Raw genomic sequence first — 17,786 nt, 5'->3', positions numbered from 1 at the left:
AGAATAGAATATTGCATAAAATATAATAGATCTTTATTTGACAGACATTGTCAAATGTACAATGAAATTAAAAGTGGTTCTTGGACCGTGGAACTCGTACGATAAACAACTCAAGGTATAAACTTAAGACTAAAACTAATAAATTATACATGAAAAACAATGAAAAAGGGCATGATCCATTAACTAAAAACAGGAAAATAATATGAATTTGTTGCTAAATAAAAGTGCATTCATCTTTTAAAAAAACAGGATTCCCAATGAATGTGTTAAAATTGTTAAAACCAGAAAATATATATAAGAAAATATCCAATGTTGCTGCATTGTGCTTGTACTTCTGTGCTTCAATACCCCCCCAAAAAAACACACAATGTCATGTCTCAGCACTACTCAACCCACACGTGACAGCTCTGTGCATGCCAGGTATTTGGATCAATTAAACAACCTAAGACTCTCCCTTAAAAAGAAATAGACATATTTCTTTAATGATAAACATAAAGTCAAAATTCTGAGGTAAATATTCTGAATTTTAAATTCCTGTTTTTTTTCCGTGGCTCCCATTTTTTCTCTGAGCTACTTGAAAATGTTCATGGGGAAAAAGGGACACTTGGATAGCCAGCAGATGGCAGTCAGATGTTGGAAGATTTTCTGCCAACATGGGAACCGTTTGGGCAATAATATTCCAATAGACAGTCATGGGATTTGGGAATATTGTACAACAATATGTAAACATGCCTTAAAATGCTGGGTATAGTAATTAATTGAGGTGTCTAGGGGGTGGGGGGGATCATTTATAAGCCTTATACATCTTCTCACTTCCCTTTTGATTTTTCTTGCATTTTATTTTCCTTTCATATTTTTCTTTATAAGTATATATCTGAAATAAAATATCATCATCATCATCCAAATGAATAATGTTTGATCTAGCATGAAAATATCCTAAAAGTGCAAATGGACTGAGTTTGAGTAAAAGTTGTTTGGGGATTTGACTACTGGTACATCTTACATAACTGATTATGTTCAGGATGCTGTCATGTCTGACCAAAACCGATGCTGTTTGAACTTGTTTAGTATTTCTGAGCCTGCAGTAAACTGAGCCATGACGTTCAACTTGAAATGGTTCTTGAAAATCATCATTTTACGTCAGGGGAGAAGTGGGCTGTTTCAGACAATCCTTGCATTTTGGACATGCCCCAATCTTCTTGGAAATTAACATTTATACATGCATTTGTAATCTGGTCAGATATATTATTATATGTGATGTGGTGAGGGACAGAGTGAAGCATTTGCTCTGAAAGAATAAAACTGATTAATTTTGATTTTTTTTTTTGTTTCACAGTTCTTGAAACACAGCTATTTTAAGAAACATAAGTAATGTTTTTATACATATGTGGACCATGTGTTTTTTAAATATTCATCAAAAATTTGGAACAGCATTTGTCAATGTACATTTGAAAGCACATTTTGTCACAGGCTTTGTTAGAGTTAAAAAAATAAATCATTTTATTCTGCTATGGTTTCCAAACTGCAGATAGAGTCAAAGCAGTAACAAAAATCTCACAAGCTGAACTGAGTCCCAGACTTAGCAACTCCATCTTCATAGTTGAGGTTGTTGAGGGTGTAAACCACAGCTTGAGTAGTATTCCTGTGTACTCTCAGGAAACAGGGCTGGTTGGGAAAATCCTTTGCAAAGGAGGAAGGTCAGCTGTGGTCTGCTGAAATAAACACTTAAGTAAAGAAAATGTGTTCAGGGGAGTTAGCTGTTTCCTTTCTAATCTAAAATGCAATGTTTACACCTGCACTCAGTACAAACTGATGTGCTGTGTGAGTAAAAAAATGTATTATCACTAGAATTATGACAGCAGAAAAATCAATAATTGGGCTTCAGGGGTGTAGAACTGTCTTGCAGATAATCTGTTCCTAAGATCCTGTCTCAGCCGATTACATGTTCAGCAAAAACCAATGACGTATAAAGACGTCATGTGAATGACACCGAGTTTTTTTGCTTTATCTACATCTTGTTGCTATAGCATATTTGAATATTTTCTGTAAAGCTGATAAATTTTCCAGTCATTAACAATCCTTCTCTCAGCTTTAACAAAAGTTAATACAATGAAAGCGTTGACACTATGTGACATAAACACAAATTAGTGTAAATATTGATAGTATGAAAACATAAAAAGTTTGAAAAAACATTTAATTTTTTTTATAACTTTGTTTTTATTAATTGAAAAGAAATTAAAAATCAGTCCCTTTTTTGGCACAGAAATATCTGAATATTTTTCCCAAAAAAAATTAATTTAGGTGTCGATGGAGAAAACGGAATATTAAACTTTAAATTGTGTTTAGGGGAATGTTTTTTCTGTAAAGAAAACACAAAAACGTGTAGTCTAAAACAAACTTTAGAATTCACTTTAACCTTTCGGTTCTTAGAAATTTGATGTCACATTTGAATGTGATGACACTCATTTAACCATGGTGGTGCAATGAGACAGCATGAGTTAAAGGGCGAGAGTTCATATGACTCCCAGCTGATAGTACTAATGTCACAGTGTGCAGTAGATGAATGAAAAATGTTCAAAAGCATCCTGATCCCTTCATCTCTGGTTGATGCATGTGATGCATGAAATGTGCACGTTACTAAGATTTTGATTTGGGGTTTATCCAGCTAGCATTAGCTATCATTTAAAGGTTTACTTAAAGAAAATAAACACAATTAAGTACTTTTTCTGTATAAATGGATACTTAGGCAGGCTTTATTTTTATTTGATGATTTCTAGAGTCTAACATCAGCATTGCTTCATGGTTTGTGGTGAGGAGAGAGGGGCGGGGAGACTGCGGTGACTCTTGCGTCTGATTGGTCGGCTCCAGGGTTTTACGTAGACGGAGTTGTTTAAATAGCCAATCACGGAGCTGTTTTTAGTATGTGTAGAAGCGTCGCTGCAGCGAAGTTCTCTCTCGGTGGAAGACCGCGGTCGAGCGTCTGCCCGTGTCTGCTCTTACCTTACTCACTCAAGTGCCATGGAGGAATCGAATAGTTGACGTTTCCTGCAGCAACCTTCTCTTTTTAAGCTTTCTTCCCGTCTGGTCATTGTGCTCCCTCATCAGGTTCATCATCGTTTTTGAAAACTCCACAACTTTAATTGAAAGAAAAACCATGAAGTACATCATCGGCATCGGCGGGTGAGTTCAGCCTCAGTTCACGTTTGCTAGGCTAATTTAGCCGGCTAACCGGGTTGGGTGAGGCCCACGAGCGCGGTGCACGTGCCAAAGGCGGTCAAATTTGTCGTCGTCTATTCTGCATTATTATTACACGTTTGTATATGTATATGTGATTCTTTTCCCCCCAAAATATACATATGTGATGTTTTATACCTCCCAATTTGGCATCTTGGGGGTAATAGAAAAAATAAGCATTTTAAATTACGGAAGTACTTTGCGTTTAAATAAAAAACGAAAGTCTTTTAATATCTAAAAAACAAAAAGAGTAAAATGGCTTTAACTTCAAAATAATTGCTGTAACTGACTTATTTAATAAAACTCATACCATGTAATGTTTATTAAACATTTCTTATAACAGGGACATGCTGGTCCACCTTAAATTTCACTAGTCACTTCAATTTATTGGTCTACATTGCTCTGTGTAGGTTTGCTTTTGTTCGCCATTCAGTTCTATTGTTTTGTTCTGTGCAGCGTAACCAATGGAGGGAAAACCACCCTCACCAACCGGCTGATAAAGACCCTTCCCAACTGCTGTGTTGTGCATCAAGATGACTTCTTCAAGGTGAGCGCACACTCATCTCTGTGACACCTTCAGATGCAGTAGAGCTTACCCAACAAGACAATGTTAACACTTATTACATGAGTAAAAACATCACATAGTGTGTGTGATAACATACAGCAGAGAGTAGGCCTAGTGGAATGTACCTGGGTACATCTCTTCGATGTATGTTTCAGCCCCAAGATCAGATTGAAGTTGGTGAAGATGGCTTTAAGCAGTACGATGGTAAGCCCGGGTTTCTGTGAAGGGTTTTGTGGGCGTTTGTGTGTTTGTTCAAGCTTGCAGTGTTACGGCACTTGTAATCTGCATGCGTTGAAGACACAATTGAACTTTTTAGTCATATTTTTTCACTCATCGTTGCTTTCTTTTATGCCTCCTCTCTCTTTCTCCTACCTGTTTTTTTTTTTTTTTTTTTCACCCCCCGCCTTTACAGTCATCACTGCTTTGGACATGGACGCCATGATGAGTACGATCTACGCATGGCTGGAGAACCCGGTGAAGTTTGAGAAGTCTCACGGCGTGAATAACAACCTCGATGATGAGATTATCCAGAAGTCTGACAACAAGGAGGATGAGGAGAACCACATCCTTATTGTGGAAGGATTCCTGTTGTACACCTATGGGTAAGAATAGCTTCCTATAAGGTCACTTTTATTTACTTATTAAATAAGAAACACTCATCTGCATGTGCCTCTATAGACCTTTGATCGACGTGCTGAACCAACGCTACTTTATTTCCATCCCGTACGAAGAATGCAAAAAGAGGAGGTGGTACGTGCCCCCCCCCCCCCCCTCTCTACTCTTGTTTGGTGCTATCTACTCTGTCATAGCCTTTTCATGGTAAATGGTTTTTCTCTCCCTGCAGCTCCAGGAATTATACAGTGCCTGACCCCCCCGGCCTGTTTGATGGCCACGTGTGGCCCATGTATTTGAAACACACCAAAATCATGGAGGAGACATGTGTTGATGTTTGTAAGTGGCAATTTTTTCAGCTAATTTTCCCCTTTGTACACACTTTTTGATGACTTTGCAAGTGGTTTAAATGCTTCCATGGGTTGCTATTACAGTGCAGCTTGATGGAACCTGGTCAAAGGAACGAATGTTCAACTTTGTCTACGGCGACATTCTGAACAACATCCAGAAATCTCTCTAACAAAGGTAAAAAAAAAAAACTCACCCAGAAACTCCAAACACCAAAGGCTCTTGTCGTCATGCGAGTCACCATTTGTGTTTTCTGTGTTGCAGATCATTTGATTGGCTTCAGGAGGCATGTACTCAACTTACAAGCATGAGATCGCTTTAACCTAAAATTTATACCTGGCAGCTCATATAGTTGAGTGCTAAGCTTTTTCAGTTTTTATAAATGTTTAACAACACAACAGGCTTTTATATCTCGTATTTATTGCTTTGTTTCAACCTACACTTGAAACGGGGTTGATTGGAGTGTTCCAAGGATGGTTGCAGATGTCAATAAATGATCCTCCTGTCAAACTTTGTGCTGTGGTGAATTCTTCATGGGCATGACTGTCAGGTCCTACGTAACTTTGGGTCTGTGAGGCTTCAGAGAGCAGATAGTTTCTGGTTAACATCTGCTGTAAGTGATAAGCAGTCATATGAGCCAACTTGATTATTCGCATATCCAAAACCAGCCTGGGTGAACGAAAGCTTATAATTTTTTAACAAAAAGGGAAATAAACTAATTTATTATTTATATTCACTTCATACTATTTAATACTTTGAAATATGGTTGGGTGTTATAGACTTCACAAGATAATTTTACTTACTTTGGATGAAAAGTAGTCAAAAATTGAAAACCAGGAATTATCTGTTATTGTCAAAACAGTTTAATGTACTGTAACAATTTCAAGGAAAAGGAGCCACACTTCTATTTTGTTGAGGGTGGAGTGAATTCTCTCATAATACATCTTTGTTCAATGTTAAAAGTTTGTCTTCAGAGATTAACTGCGTTTTTTTACAACTTGTTAAAATCAACCAAAACGGTGTTGCATCATAGCCAGGTGCTATAAATTCATTCTACTTTATTTTGTGAAAATTGTTAACTTGTGGAAAATTACAATAACTTGGTGTTAAAAGCAATAACTGATTAATTACAATGTTTAAGAGGAGTTAAACAACATTGTATATAAACAGAGTAAAAACTGACTTTCAAGGCTTTGTTTTATGGACTGCAGTTAAACCTTTAAGAAGCAGCAAAGCTTGAGTTCTGCAGTGACCTCAGAGCACCAAGTTTTTAGTTTCCATACCTGCCAAAGGTATTGCTTTAAATTCCAACAGAGGGCACAAAACGTCAAACTGAGACAAGAATATAAACTTTTAAGTAATTTATACGTGGCATAAAACTAAACAGATTTGCTTCACATAACTTGCAGAATTCAGGTTTGGAAAATAAGCTGTAGATGAAGATGATGGGAGAAGCAGATCCAGTTTTGTCCTAAAGTTCCAGAAAAGAACAGTCCAGTAGGTGTTCTTTGGTTCAGACAGACACACACAACACCTGAGTTCCTCACATTCAAACTGTGATTATTCAAGGCTCCGCAGAAATTGTATTCATGTTTAAATCGAATAAAATCTTGGCAGCTGTAGAGATTTGTGCTGAAAGCCCTGGTAAGATATTGAGAGACACTTGTCATTCTGTCATTTTAATGTGAACACTTAAACACTGTCCATATAACCTAACCTGACAGAATCAAATGTAAAAGGATTTATGCTAGAGTAACAAGCAAACATATGTTTTCTTTCCAATTGGAATTGTCACTTTAAAAAGTTATAATAAATAAATAAATGAGTTATTTAACATTAAGGAGTAGTTACATTTATTTTTCATTACATTTGGTTGTATAAGTTATATCTGGCCCTTTGAGGACAGACACGATGCTGATGTGGCCCTGAGTGAAAATGAGTTTGACACCCCTGTGCTAACCAATCCACACATTAAACCTGTGGAGCTGTTAACCTCTTCTTTGTTCATGATTTACATTTTTAAATGGAAAATGCCCCCTTTTAAGTGTACTTGTGAAGTACACAGTTTCTAGTTAACTTATATGATGTTAAATAGAGGAGATTGCAGTATGTTATAAACATTTTGGTTAGACCTGCATGACATAATTCAAAATATGCTGACCAAATTGTTGTAGTGAACACTGTTTTCTATGAGTTTACGGTACGTGTTATACATAATTATGCAGAGTCAAATAATCATGAAAAAATGTTGGCTTGCCCTCATAAAACTGTTTATTATGTATTCTTTTTTTTCTTTTCTGACCGGTTCCAACAAGAAATGTATACAAACATAATATAAATAAAGTTTAGACTCAAATACAAAAGGGGTTTAAACAAATATACACGTCATGCCAGAAGATTTATAAACCCCTAATGAAACAATAAAATATGTCCAACACAAGAGGCACTCAGCTTTCATGATTTTGCTCAGCTGCTGGACAGGACAAGTAAAAAAATACATAAAACTGTTCATTCTTTAGAAGTGTAAAAAAATGTTTTTGTAACCCTTGTGCTATCTTAAATGACACCACCCTTACATTGACATGTTTTCCCTACCATGACAAAGGTGGATAAAGGTGGAAAGATTTCATGTAATCCATGGACACCAGTGAAGATCACAAATCATTTAAGATGACCCAACTAGATGACCCAACTCCCAATGTTAAAGTGCCTAGGATAGCACAAGGGTTAATCAAGTAATGTTCATGGATCTCAGTTCCAGAGGTGTAAAACCTCAGACATAGTTGAAAAAGTATATATACCATGCCAGTGCTGAGAAGAAATAGTGAAAAACTATGTAATATTAGGCGCTTGCCTATGTTCTTCTGGTTATCACTGTGATTCATCACCTCAGGAGGATAGGATCTACAATTTGCAGTTGCAGAAACACTTTTTCAAGTTTGCCAACTCAAATATACTTAATCTATTGTGTGTTAACAAGGTCCAGGGAATAAACACAAATGCAATAACCATGGGTTGATGATCCAGCAGGAGCTGACTCAGCAAAACTCGCCTATGAAAAATAAATAAAAAAACATTGTTCAATTAAAGATGTTTATTAAACATCCCATACTTTCCCAACCTAAATACAGTTGCTTTTAGTTTTGTGTGAATAACCTTCCTTAGATTTTTTTTCGATTTGTACTTCGTATTAATGAATGTCTGTTGAAAAAGAGAATACAAAACCCACTAAAATACTGGAAGTAAAGCAATAGAAGTGACTTTAAAGTTCTATTTAGAGAACACTACACAAAGAACCTGTATAGCGTCTTTGCATAGCACTGCAGGAAATATGTCAAATGCTTTTGACTGCAGTATGAGACCTTCTGCTATAAATAGAGGCAATATGGTTTTCATGCTCTGCCAATCTGCAGGGCTAATCTAAGGTTTATTCGAATTTTATGTTTTAGGAAATTGATTTTAACTGGATGCAAGAAAGTTGCAGAAAATGCAGCAGGAAAAAAAGAAGAGCAGAATATAAATGGCTGACTTGAATGTATAAAGTACAGAAACTAGAACATCATTATCAGTTAGTTCAGAAGTACATGAGGCCCCTGCATGAGGTTTAATAACATGTGCCACCTCAGTAGTGGTAATCTAAGGACACATCTAGAACTTCTGCAGAAGTCTAGAACCACGTGTGGAATGGGTGTGTCAAGCCACTTGTTTGCAGTGAGGTTTGTTTCATTTAGTTATTTTTCTCCTGCTAAATTTAGACCCTTTATGCAAAGCAACCCGGGATAGGCAGAAGTACATACACGGTGTGCAGTATATTAACAATACATTTAGTGGCCTCGGTTTTAGAAGGGGCCTTATTCTTCTTGCAGTTCTTCATGAAGGTTCTTACACACATAATGTTGATTGCAGCTTCACTTACAGGACTATTGAAATAACCATAATGCACTGCTCAGATGACAATGTTCAAGATCCTCCTGTTAACCTATAAGGCCTTACATGGAATGGCCCCGTCCTATATTAAGGACCTCATAGTCCCTTACCAACCAATCAGAACACTTCGCTCGCAAAATGCAGGACTGCTTGTGGTTCCTAGAATTAGTAAAAGTACGGTTGGAGGTAGAGCGTTTAGCCACCAAGCCCCTGTCTTATGGAATAAACTCCCAGCTCATGTAAGAGAGGCCGACTCAGTTTCTACATTCAAAGCTAGACTGAAAACATTCCTCTTTGGACAGGCTTATTGTCAGACTAGCTAGTATTCAGAGATTATTTAACTTAATGTTAGTTTGTTTAAATTAAACTTAATAATAACTATTTCTTTTAAAAGGCTGCTAGAAGTTGAAGCTGGGGTAACTATGGTGCACTGGGGTTCTGTCCTCTTTCCTTTTTTACTTCTACCCTTCCTCTCCTCTATTCTTGATCATAATTTATCATTTAGTTCTCCATGCCTCTGTTTGGTGCAGTGCGATTCATGTATTGTCCCTCTTTTCCTCTCCCCTCCTGGGGAGTGGGAGTGCTTCCAGACTCCAGTTGGCTCATCCGTGCTCCAGTTCCTGACCGTTTACCTCGCCTTTGCTCCTGCTCCTACACCTGGCTGTGGATCCTGCCTCTGGCTCATCTCTGGCTCGTCTCTGCTCTGTACCTGACCGAGTACCTCGTCTCTGCTCCTGCTCCTACACCTGGCTGTGGTTCCTGTCTCCGGCTCGACTCGCGCCTTTGACTGTCCCCACAACCACGGCTGGATGAAGCTCGTCTGCTGGACTTTTATATATGTAGTTGTAGATTTAGATAAGTTAATTCTTCTCTAAGATTTCTGGTAAATCGCCTGTCCGTCCTGGGGGAGGATCCCTCCTTCATGTGGGCACCCCTGAGGTTTCTTCGTTTTTTCCGGAATCCGTTTTTTTTGGGAGTTTTTCCTTACCGCGAAGGGGGGTCTAAGGGCAGGGATGCCAGTATAGCTTAGTCAGTTTGTTAGTTCATTTTAGTATTTTTCTATTGAACTCTTTGTATTCGTGATCCTTTTGATTTCATGTTTTACTTCGAAGCCCATCGAGACGACTGTTGTTGTGATTTTGGGCTATACAAATAAAATTGAATTGAATTGAATTGAATGTTGCATGCCATGGACCAAAGCATTTGTGCAGGCATGTACTGTAGCGTAGCACGTCTTGTAGTGTCGGTTTCCAGACACACTGCGTGAGTGTTGACATGACTTGGCTTCTGCAATGGCACCAACAGCAACATTGTGTTTAAGCATCTCGGTTCTGCCTGAAATCACAATGAGTAATATTTTTGCATGTTCATGATACAAATTGACTGTAAAAGGACCTCCAGTGTATTTCATCTGTTTATATGTGTCATTAAACACAAGTTATGTCGGCTTCAGCTTATGTTGCTTCCTAATTAGTCTCAGGTTGCACAAACACTTTAAACATGTTTTTATTTCTTCACACTCAAAACACAAGCTTAGGAGTACCAATTCAGATTGTGGATATTGTTTCTAGTGAAATGGACAAATTAGGTTGTGTCCATGTTGCAACCTAATCTTTGCCAGAAATTTCCCATAGCACATTTCAATTTCAAGTGAAAAAACACTGTCATAGATCATGCAAAATAATGAAATTTATCTAAATAAAAGCCCTGAGACAAGACTCTGGATTAAAGGGAAGGAGTCTGTACTCTCAACTGGCAAGGGTCAAACAGTCACCCCTTTACATTTTTTGGTTAAGTTTTCACACCACTGCAAGTGTTATTTGTTTCTTTATATGGTTCAGCACTTAAACTGTAACTCATAACATTCTTCATGACTGTAGTAAAGTTAAATTTGAGGTGCCGCTAACTTTCTGCTGAAGGCTGCTCAGAGATTTTTTAATGGGTGTTACAAAATCCTGGAAGAAAAATGAGTGGTTATGTAAGACCACTGCATTAGAAAGATAAAAGTCTAGTGTTGCAGATACTTGCTAAGCACTCTAAGCATGTGCTGTGCTGCAAAGGCCTTTCACCACCTTTGGGACGGGGAAAACGAGTTGAGGCCAATCATGTGGCCAGACATTCTTTGAACCATTTTAATAATATTAAATGCAAATAAAATATTTAATTAAAATTGTATTGCACTTGCTTACTTTTAATTTCTGCACAGTAAGCAAAAACACATCCAAATATGATTTTACCAAAATTACCATGAATTTCATATCTGAAGACAAGAAATAAAATGGAAAAAAAAACTGTTTGAAATTTTTCTTTTTCTTTTATCAACATTAAATTTGTTGGGCCGCAAGGTAGAAAAGTGGTTAAAGCAAGAAGACCCTGGTTTGAATCCCTTTAAAGTCGGGTCACATTAAGCCTATGGCCCTAGGATTCATAAACTGGACAAGTCCGTTTTAGACCACCAAGGACAGTTAAGTATTAAATAAAACAACATAAGTACACAGAGGCAGTCCAGGCTAGTTTGACGCCCTGGGCGAAACACTGGGCCGGTCCCCCTCACCCCAACCCCACCCTCATACCCCTTTCTAACCAAAAACCTGCTTACATACAAACACAAGAACAAAATATGTTATTTATTCTACTTTATTAATCATGAAAGTATGATATTCTTTTATAGTTGAATTCACAATTAAGATATATGCAAGTTAGTTCACACTTAACGTGCTAAACTTTGTGTGAGTTTTTGAAGGTTGGTTGGCTTTTGGTAAAAATTGCCACATTTTTCTGTAATGTTTTGTCTTGAGCTGAGAACAACCTTTACACCAATTATGAAAGAATTAATCCTGGTCCTTTCCATTGGATTTATGAATGAACATACATAAAAACTAAAGGACACATTCTTCTGTTTGTTGTGCTTAAGTGTCACATAAAAACTAAACAAAAAACAGTTGTGTACATTTTCTCTGAAGCATTGACTATATATGAGAATGGCAGAAAAACTTAGATGAAATCCACCAAGAAGCTAGTTAACAAGACTACTCTAGTTTAGTGCAAACCTTTATTAGACATTTGGCAAATGTTGCTCAAAATTTTACTCCTCAAACAGTAAATTTGGTCTTATTAGAACTAGCAAGTTCTAATTTTGGACACCGCCTGCTTTCCTTTATCCGTGGAGTGTTTTTCTTCCTCTTCTTTTCTTTCTACACTGGGTACCTGATGTTTCCTTTGACATATAGTCTATTTTCCAGAACTTTGAATAGACTATTCCATTTGTCAAACACCCAGAGTCAAGATGAGTGAGATGATGGAAGCAAAGTCCCTTTGATGAAGACTCCTATCTTCTTTTCTTTCACTTTTCAAAAAATCCAGTAAACCCAATAAAGTATACCATATATTTATGAATGGAAACTATGTATTTATTAGGAAGCTGCAGTTGGTTTGTTGTGGGGTCTAATTCCATAAGTGGTGAGTCTAAGCTCCTCCCTCATGACTCTCTCTACCGGCTTTTCCTCTCTACTGTTCACAGCCTCTGTAGCTGCAAGTTGGTTTCAGGACTGGACAGTGATTAGGACTTTCTAAAATCTCCATGGGGTTCTGTTTAAACCTTTCAGAGGTGGACACGCTTGAGGATAAATGTCCAACAGCAGCCCCTAAATGGGCTTTAGCTTTTTGTCATGAGCAGATGGAGGACTTTCTCCTTTTAGGATTTTCACCAGAATACACGGTTCAGTTCACCACAACAGCAATAGCTCCAAAACTTAAAGAAATAAAATGACCCCAGACCATAACACAATACCAAACCCATATTTTAGTCTTAGTTTCATGTTCTTTTGAACTTGTGGAGTTTTTCCCCAAAAGCCTTGGGTTGTCTGCAAAACTGAGGTGAGCTTTTTTTGTTTCTTGTGCTCAGCAGTGGTTTCATGATGGAACTCTACCAAGCTGACACATTTTGCCTCCATATCGGCATTCATTAATCTATTCACACAGTATGTTGCTATTCAATCCAGGACTCTGTTTAATTTAGCATCACTTTGAATGAAAAAATGCTGAAGAATATTTTTTTATGTAATTGGAAATAAATTCAAGCATGAAGGGGCTAAAATGCAAATTGATGCAACTATCAACCCAGAAAAGGGCTGTAGGTTCCATAGAATGGAAATCTTTCCTGGAGAGAACAAACTAGCAAATTTTGTCAAAAGCAGGTGACTGAGGCTCGGGAGCAATACACTGCTCTTTCATTCCTCCAGTGTGGTTCTTTGGCTTTGAAGAAAAAGGCTAATGATTCAAATACATAACAGGTTTGTTTTTAAATGTTGTCATTTATGTTGAGATTTTTAAACTGAGGGAAGACAGAAAAATGTCTTTTTTTAACCGTTCCTTAAATTGCACTGAATCAGGAGGCCTTGAGTGCTTTTCTACTCCTTCAAAATGCACACCTCAGATAACTGAGCAAAATGATGGTAAAAGGTTTCATCTATTGTCAGAGCTATTCATTATTAGAGTAAGTTTAAGGCACACATTCTTATATTATGCCGTACGGCAGTATCTAGTTGTTATTCAGAGGCAAAGTTCTTCAAGGATTACATTAAAATTATAATTGCACGTAAATCTGCTACAGCATGAGGATCTAATTTGGGACAGTGTATTTTATTTTGAAAGGAACTTGTATGTGCTGCTGTCAACAGTAGAAAAAAGTTAGAGTTCTTATATATAGAAAAATATAACACTGTTATAATTTAATTATAGTAAAAACATAAAAGCTACATTTTCATACATGAATGGCCACAGAAATATAAATAAAGTGTATTTTCCTAAACAATGAAGGAGGACTTGGAGGCTCTCACAATCAGAAACTGGCCCTATAGGCTCTTTTAGTGTTAAAAGTGGTAGATCACTGATCTAGAGTAAAGCAAAAATAAAAATCCAGTTGTTAAAACCCAGACATTACAGGTGTCACTACATATTTCAAGTGCAAGGGAGCATCCAACTGCACTGGCACGAAATCTGTGGAATAACATTCAAATGACAAATGAGACCAAAATTAACATGTTTAGCTTCAATGGCCAAATGTCATGTTTGCCAAAAACCAAGCACTATGCAGCAGCAGATATAAATCATGATTACTATTGAGCGCAGTGGCCAAAGAGTGATGAGTGAGGATTTGATCTTGTTGGTCAACCACAGGTCATCTTTGTGAGGCGAGTATTCTGTCTCATTGCTAAGGCTTTCCTAAAACTGGGTGATCCAGACAGAACAACAGCCCAAAGCACCCCCTGAAAATCAGCAACAGGGTGACTAAAAAAGAAAAGAATTAAGGTTTTGGAAAGACCCAAAAATAGAGTCCTGACCTCAATCCAACTGAAATGCTGTGGTGGGGCCTAAAGAGAGCAATGTCTGGATAAATACTCCAAAACCCAATGATCCACAGCAACATTGCAAGACAATGGACCTACATACATCTAATCGCTGATAAACTCAGACAGGAAACAGTTACTTCAAGTTATTTTAGTTAAAAATATGTTTGCGGTTAAATTCGTCTCAAAATAGTTCCGTTTTGGTTTGAAAAAGTACTCACTTTATATAACAGCAGCTGTCCTTAAATTAAGCCATTTGTCCAATCGGTGCTTCACATTTTAACGGTTTATACAGTTTGTGCCTCAATTTGACATACGTTTGTCAAAACACTCAACACTAGGTGCAAAAGAACCTATTATAGTACCATTTTTTATAGCTGTTATTTGCTCATTTTGAGTAGTGGAGTTTGCCGCTCAATCAAAATCCACCATCTATTTTCCTGGAATTTTTTAAAGCGTTGTGCTATTGCCACTTTAATCTGGTGGATATAAAGCCAAAGACTTTGCATAATTATACTCTGATCTGGGTGTGTCAAGTCACAACACACTGCAAAACGCAATGATTAACAGATTTCTTGAATTTAGTGCGTTGGTAATCATCAAAATAAAAGCTCACAGGCAGAGAAAAATGCACTATCATCTTAACATACCTACGTCTAATGAAGAAACTTTGTGTTGATAAAGGACACATGCGTCTTACACCCAAACTGTCTCCGGACCACAACAAACCCTGCAGTTTTCTAAACCACACCACCCACCACAGTTGTGAGGGAAGCAGAGCTGGATCTTGTTTGTGTAGGTTTGTAGATGTATCCGTGCATGAGCGTCTGAGCTGCACCCATCCCTTCCTCTGTGTCTCCTCATACCCCTCTCTACAGTGTATCAGAAAGCAAAAGGAAGCAACAGTCTGCTGTGTGTTACTTAAATAGAGCATGTAAACAACTCCATAAATCCTGCCATCAGACCTCTAACTCCATACAGTTAGGGTTTGGATTATAACATCTCCACCTCACACAGGTCAGACAGGACGCAGACTTGCAGCCACAAACCGTCCCAAGCAGCAGGGGTGACTTCTACTCTGAGGCTTTCTGTCTGTACACAACACCTTTGTCACAATTACATAATTCCAACCAACTCTTTTATGCATTTTTGACCCAAAAAAACAAACAAACAAACAACAACAACAGAGACAGGAACCATTTTTCCTCAATTAAATAATTTTCCCGTTCACACCACAGCCACCAAGCTCCTCAACAACTTGTTTTTCATCCGAATTGTTATAGTTACCATTTTAACTGCAGTCTCAGAGGAGCCACTTTCACCATATAACCTTCAGTGACAGCTGGAACTGTTGTGAGGACTTGTTTTCAAAGTTTGACTCTAGCGTAGCTGTGAGCGGAGCAGGGCTGACGATTCATCTGCATTTGTGTGCGTGTGTGTGGCAGAGCTGAAAACATTTACTGTGGTTCACCCACTCTGTCTGTGTTTATACTGAGAGGAACTGGGAGCGTACACCACAGTGTAGACACAACAAGCACTGTGTGACACCGACATGGCATCAGAGAGCGAGCGATACCCACTGCAATGCTGTGCTGCAGCCCAGAGATGCTGGAAGACTCACTGAGGTTGTTTACTTTGGAGAAAGTGCTCCTATAATAGACAAACCATCGTTTACAAACCATTAAAAATAAAAAATAAAAATATATTGACTATATAAAATATTAACAAGTATTCAAAGGTATCTATTTAAAGGTATTTACTAAAATAAAGTTAGAAAAACGAAAAGTTCCTCTCTTAAATCATTGCCAAACATGTCCATATTACTTTATGGCAGTGAGGTCTGTAGGACTTGGAAGTAATACACTCATTTAAGGCCATGTTATACAGCCACTCCATACATTTTGCGCATATTGCATGGATGAAAATTGGTAATACGTGAATATACGTGACAAAAAGTGAGAAAAATTGTGGTCTTTATGTAAAATTTTCACTGATGGGTCATGAATGAAGCATGTTAAAACCGCAGGAAAAGTATTCATAAACCACGCAAAGAACACATAAATCAACATAGAACCTGAACCGTGCGTGATTATTGCACTGTTTATATACAATTAATTAGCGATTTGAGCGTCAATTACGTAACATGTGCAATATTAAAGTTATACAATGGTGGTACATGCTTGAAAAGTCCATGTGGAACGTATGTGGAGCTGACATGGAAATCCACAAGTTTGCATATACATCCTGCAAAAATCACCCACAATTGCATAATAATTACATAATAATTGCATAAAAAAATGTTAAATACACAGAAACTGCAGGATTTATAACCGAACAAATTTTTTAACAGCTCAAAACCAAATTCACAAAAAGACCCGTCGACCGAAAACTTCAACGGACATGTGCGCAAATCGACTAATGATAAACGTAAGAAACACTTGTGAATCACGAATATCATGTATGTATCACAAAAGGCCAAAATGTGCAAAATGTACATAATGGTTGTGTGACACGGCTTAAAGTAAACAATATATTTTTAAGAAAAGCCTTACATTTAAGAAAAACTGAAAACATTCGTAAGATAAATGCTTTTGACAAAAATTTTAAAAATGTCCATAAAACTTGATGAAAAAAGTCTCATAGTAAATATTTAGCTCAATAGAAACTGTATTAGAAAAAAAGTGATTCAAAGCTGCGTGATATGAAAAAGAGTTACTGTCTTTTCCTCTCTTCCTGAATCCTGTATTTAACAGATAGATAAATATTTACAGACTCAAGGTCCAGGTATGAACACAACAAAAATACATAAAAGATAGTGAAAAATGAAATACAGTCATATAGAATAAAATCTCTAGTAGAAGTACTATAAAAGTAAGGAAATACTAAGAACAATAAAAGTGATAAAACATACAAAGCTTTAAAAAACACATATACCAGTATTTCCAATTTGGCTACTATTCTACAAGTGCTGTGTCTAATGTTGGTGAGCACTAAAATGATTCTATTTTTAGAAGCAGTTAGACGAATAAAACTATAAATTAAGTGTCTTAAAAGCGCTTGAAGGGTGTTAAATGCTGCACCAACAAACATTTCTGTAGCTATGCACCTTCGTGGTCATTTTAATAAAATTCTTAAGGCATAGTTGTAGGTCACCTGCAGCTTCTGCATGCTCGCTGCTTTACGGTTGGACCACAGATGGGCAGTGTAAGGAGGAACTTAAATAAAAGTATCTTTGTGGCAACTGAAGATGAATGAAATCTGCGTACAAGAGTGTCCTTTAAGTGCTTTACTGCATTTTGGATTAAATCTGATTCAATTTTCTTTTGACTGATTCATTAAGAAAACGCCTCGATTAAATCTGCCTGTCAGTGACGCAAATTAAAAGATCTCGTAATGCTGATCCCCAAACAAATTATATATAGGGTAGATATGATATGAGGTACCATTTATCAGCATTTAACCTCTTCTTACCTGACTTGATATAAATTACGGGTATATAAAAACAAGTGAACTTTAAGGGTTACAGAAAGATTTCTGAAGCTTTCGGTTTCCAGAAAACGAGAGAGCCAGAAAAATTGAAACAGCATTGAACTTTCCCTGGATTGCCAGCTGACCAAAATCACCTCAAAATATTGACCCATTTGAATTAAACCCTGGACCATGTAAAGTTGTCCAGAGAAACCTGTTTTTGTGATTCAGCCATTAAAAAGACCAAAACTGAAAAATATTATGACTGAAAAGATAATAGAGCG

General features: G+C 37.2%; 1 protein-coding gene across 2 annotated transcripts; it reads left to right on the top strand.

Moving 5' to 3' along the window:
- The first annotated feature begins 2,900 nt into the window (after window positions 1–2,900).
- Window positions 2,901–5,269, top strand: mibp2 (muscle-specific beta 1 integrin binding protein 2). 2 transcript variants are annotated; one of them, XM_023953162.2, is made up of 8 exons: window positions 2,901–3,180; window positions 3,691–3,781; window positions 3,955–4,003; window positions 4,212–4,401; window positions 4,478–4,549; window positions 4,644–4,750; window positions 4,846–4,936; window positions 5,024–5,269. In XM_023953162.2, the coding sequence occupies exons 1-7, from the start codon at window positions 3,155–3,157 to the stop codon at window positions 4,929–4,931; spliced, it is 621 nt and encodes a 206-aa protein (XP_023808930.1). In that variant the 5' UTR covers window positions 2,901–3,154; the 3' UTR covers window positions 4,932–4,936; window positions 5,024–5,269. The 2 variants fall into 2 exon arrangements, with proteins under 2 accessions (XP_023808930.1, XP_023808931.1); XM_023953163.2 differs by lacking the exon at window positions 3,955–4,003.
- The last annotated feature ends 12,517 nt before the right edge of the window (window positions 5,270–17,786 follow it).

Source organism: Oryzias latipes, chromosome 3 (assembly GCF_053564925.1).
Source record: "Oryzias latipes strain Hd-rR chromosome 3, Olatipes_Hd-rR_3.1".
NCBI classification, from domain to species: domain Eukaryota; kingdom Metazoa; phylum Chordata; class Actinopteri; order Beloniformes; family Adrianichthyidae; genus Oryzias; species Oryzias latipes.
The sequence above is the reverse complement of the archived record's forward strand: the minus strand, read 5'-3'. Positions and strand labels throughout refer to the sequence as shown.

Excerpts from the sequence above, each read along its gene's own strand:
- mibp2 (XM_023953162.2), top strand. The coding sequence starts at position 3,155 with ATGAAGTACATCATCGGCATCGGCGG. Across the intron at positions 3,782-3,954 it reads ATCAAGATGACTTCTTCAAG|CCCCAAGATCAGATTGAAGT; the intron begins GTGAGCGCACAC and ends TGTATGTTTCAG. Across the intron at positions 4,004-4,211 it reads TGGCTTTAAGCAGTACGATG|TCATCACTGCTTTGGACATG; the intron begins GTAAGCCCGGGT and ends CCGCCTTTACAG.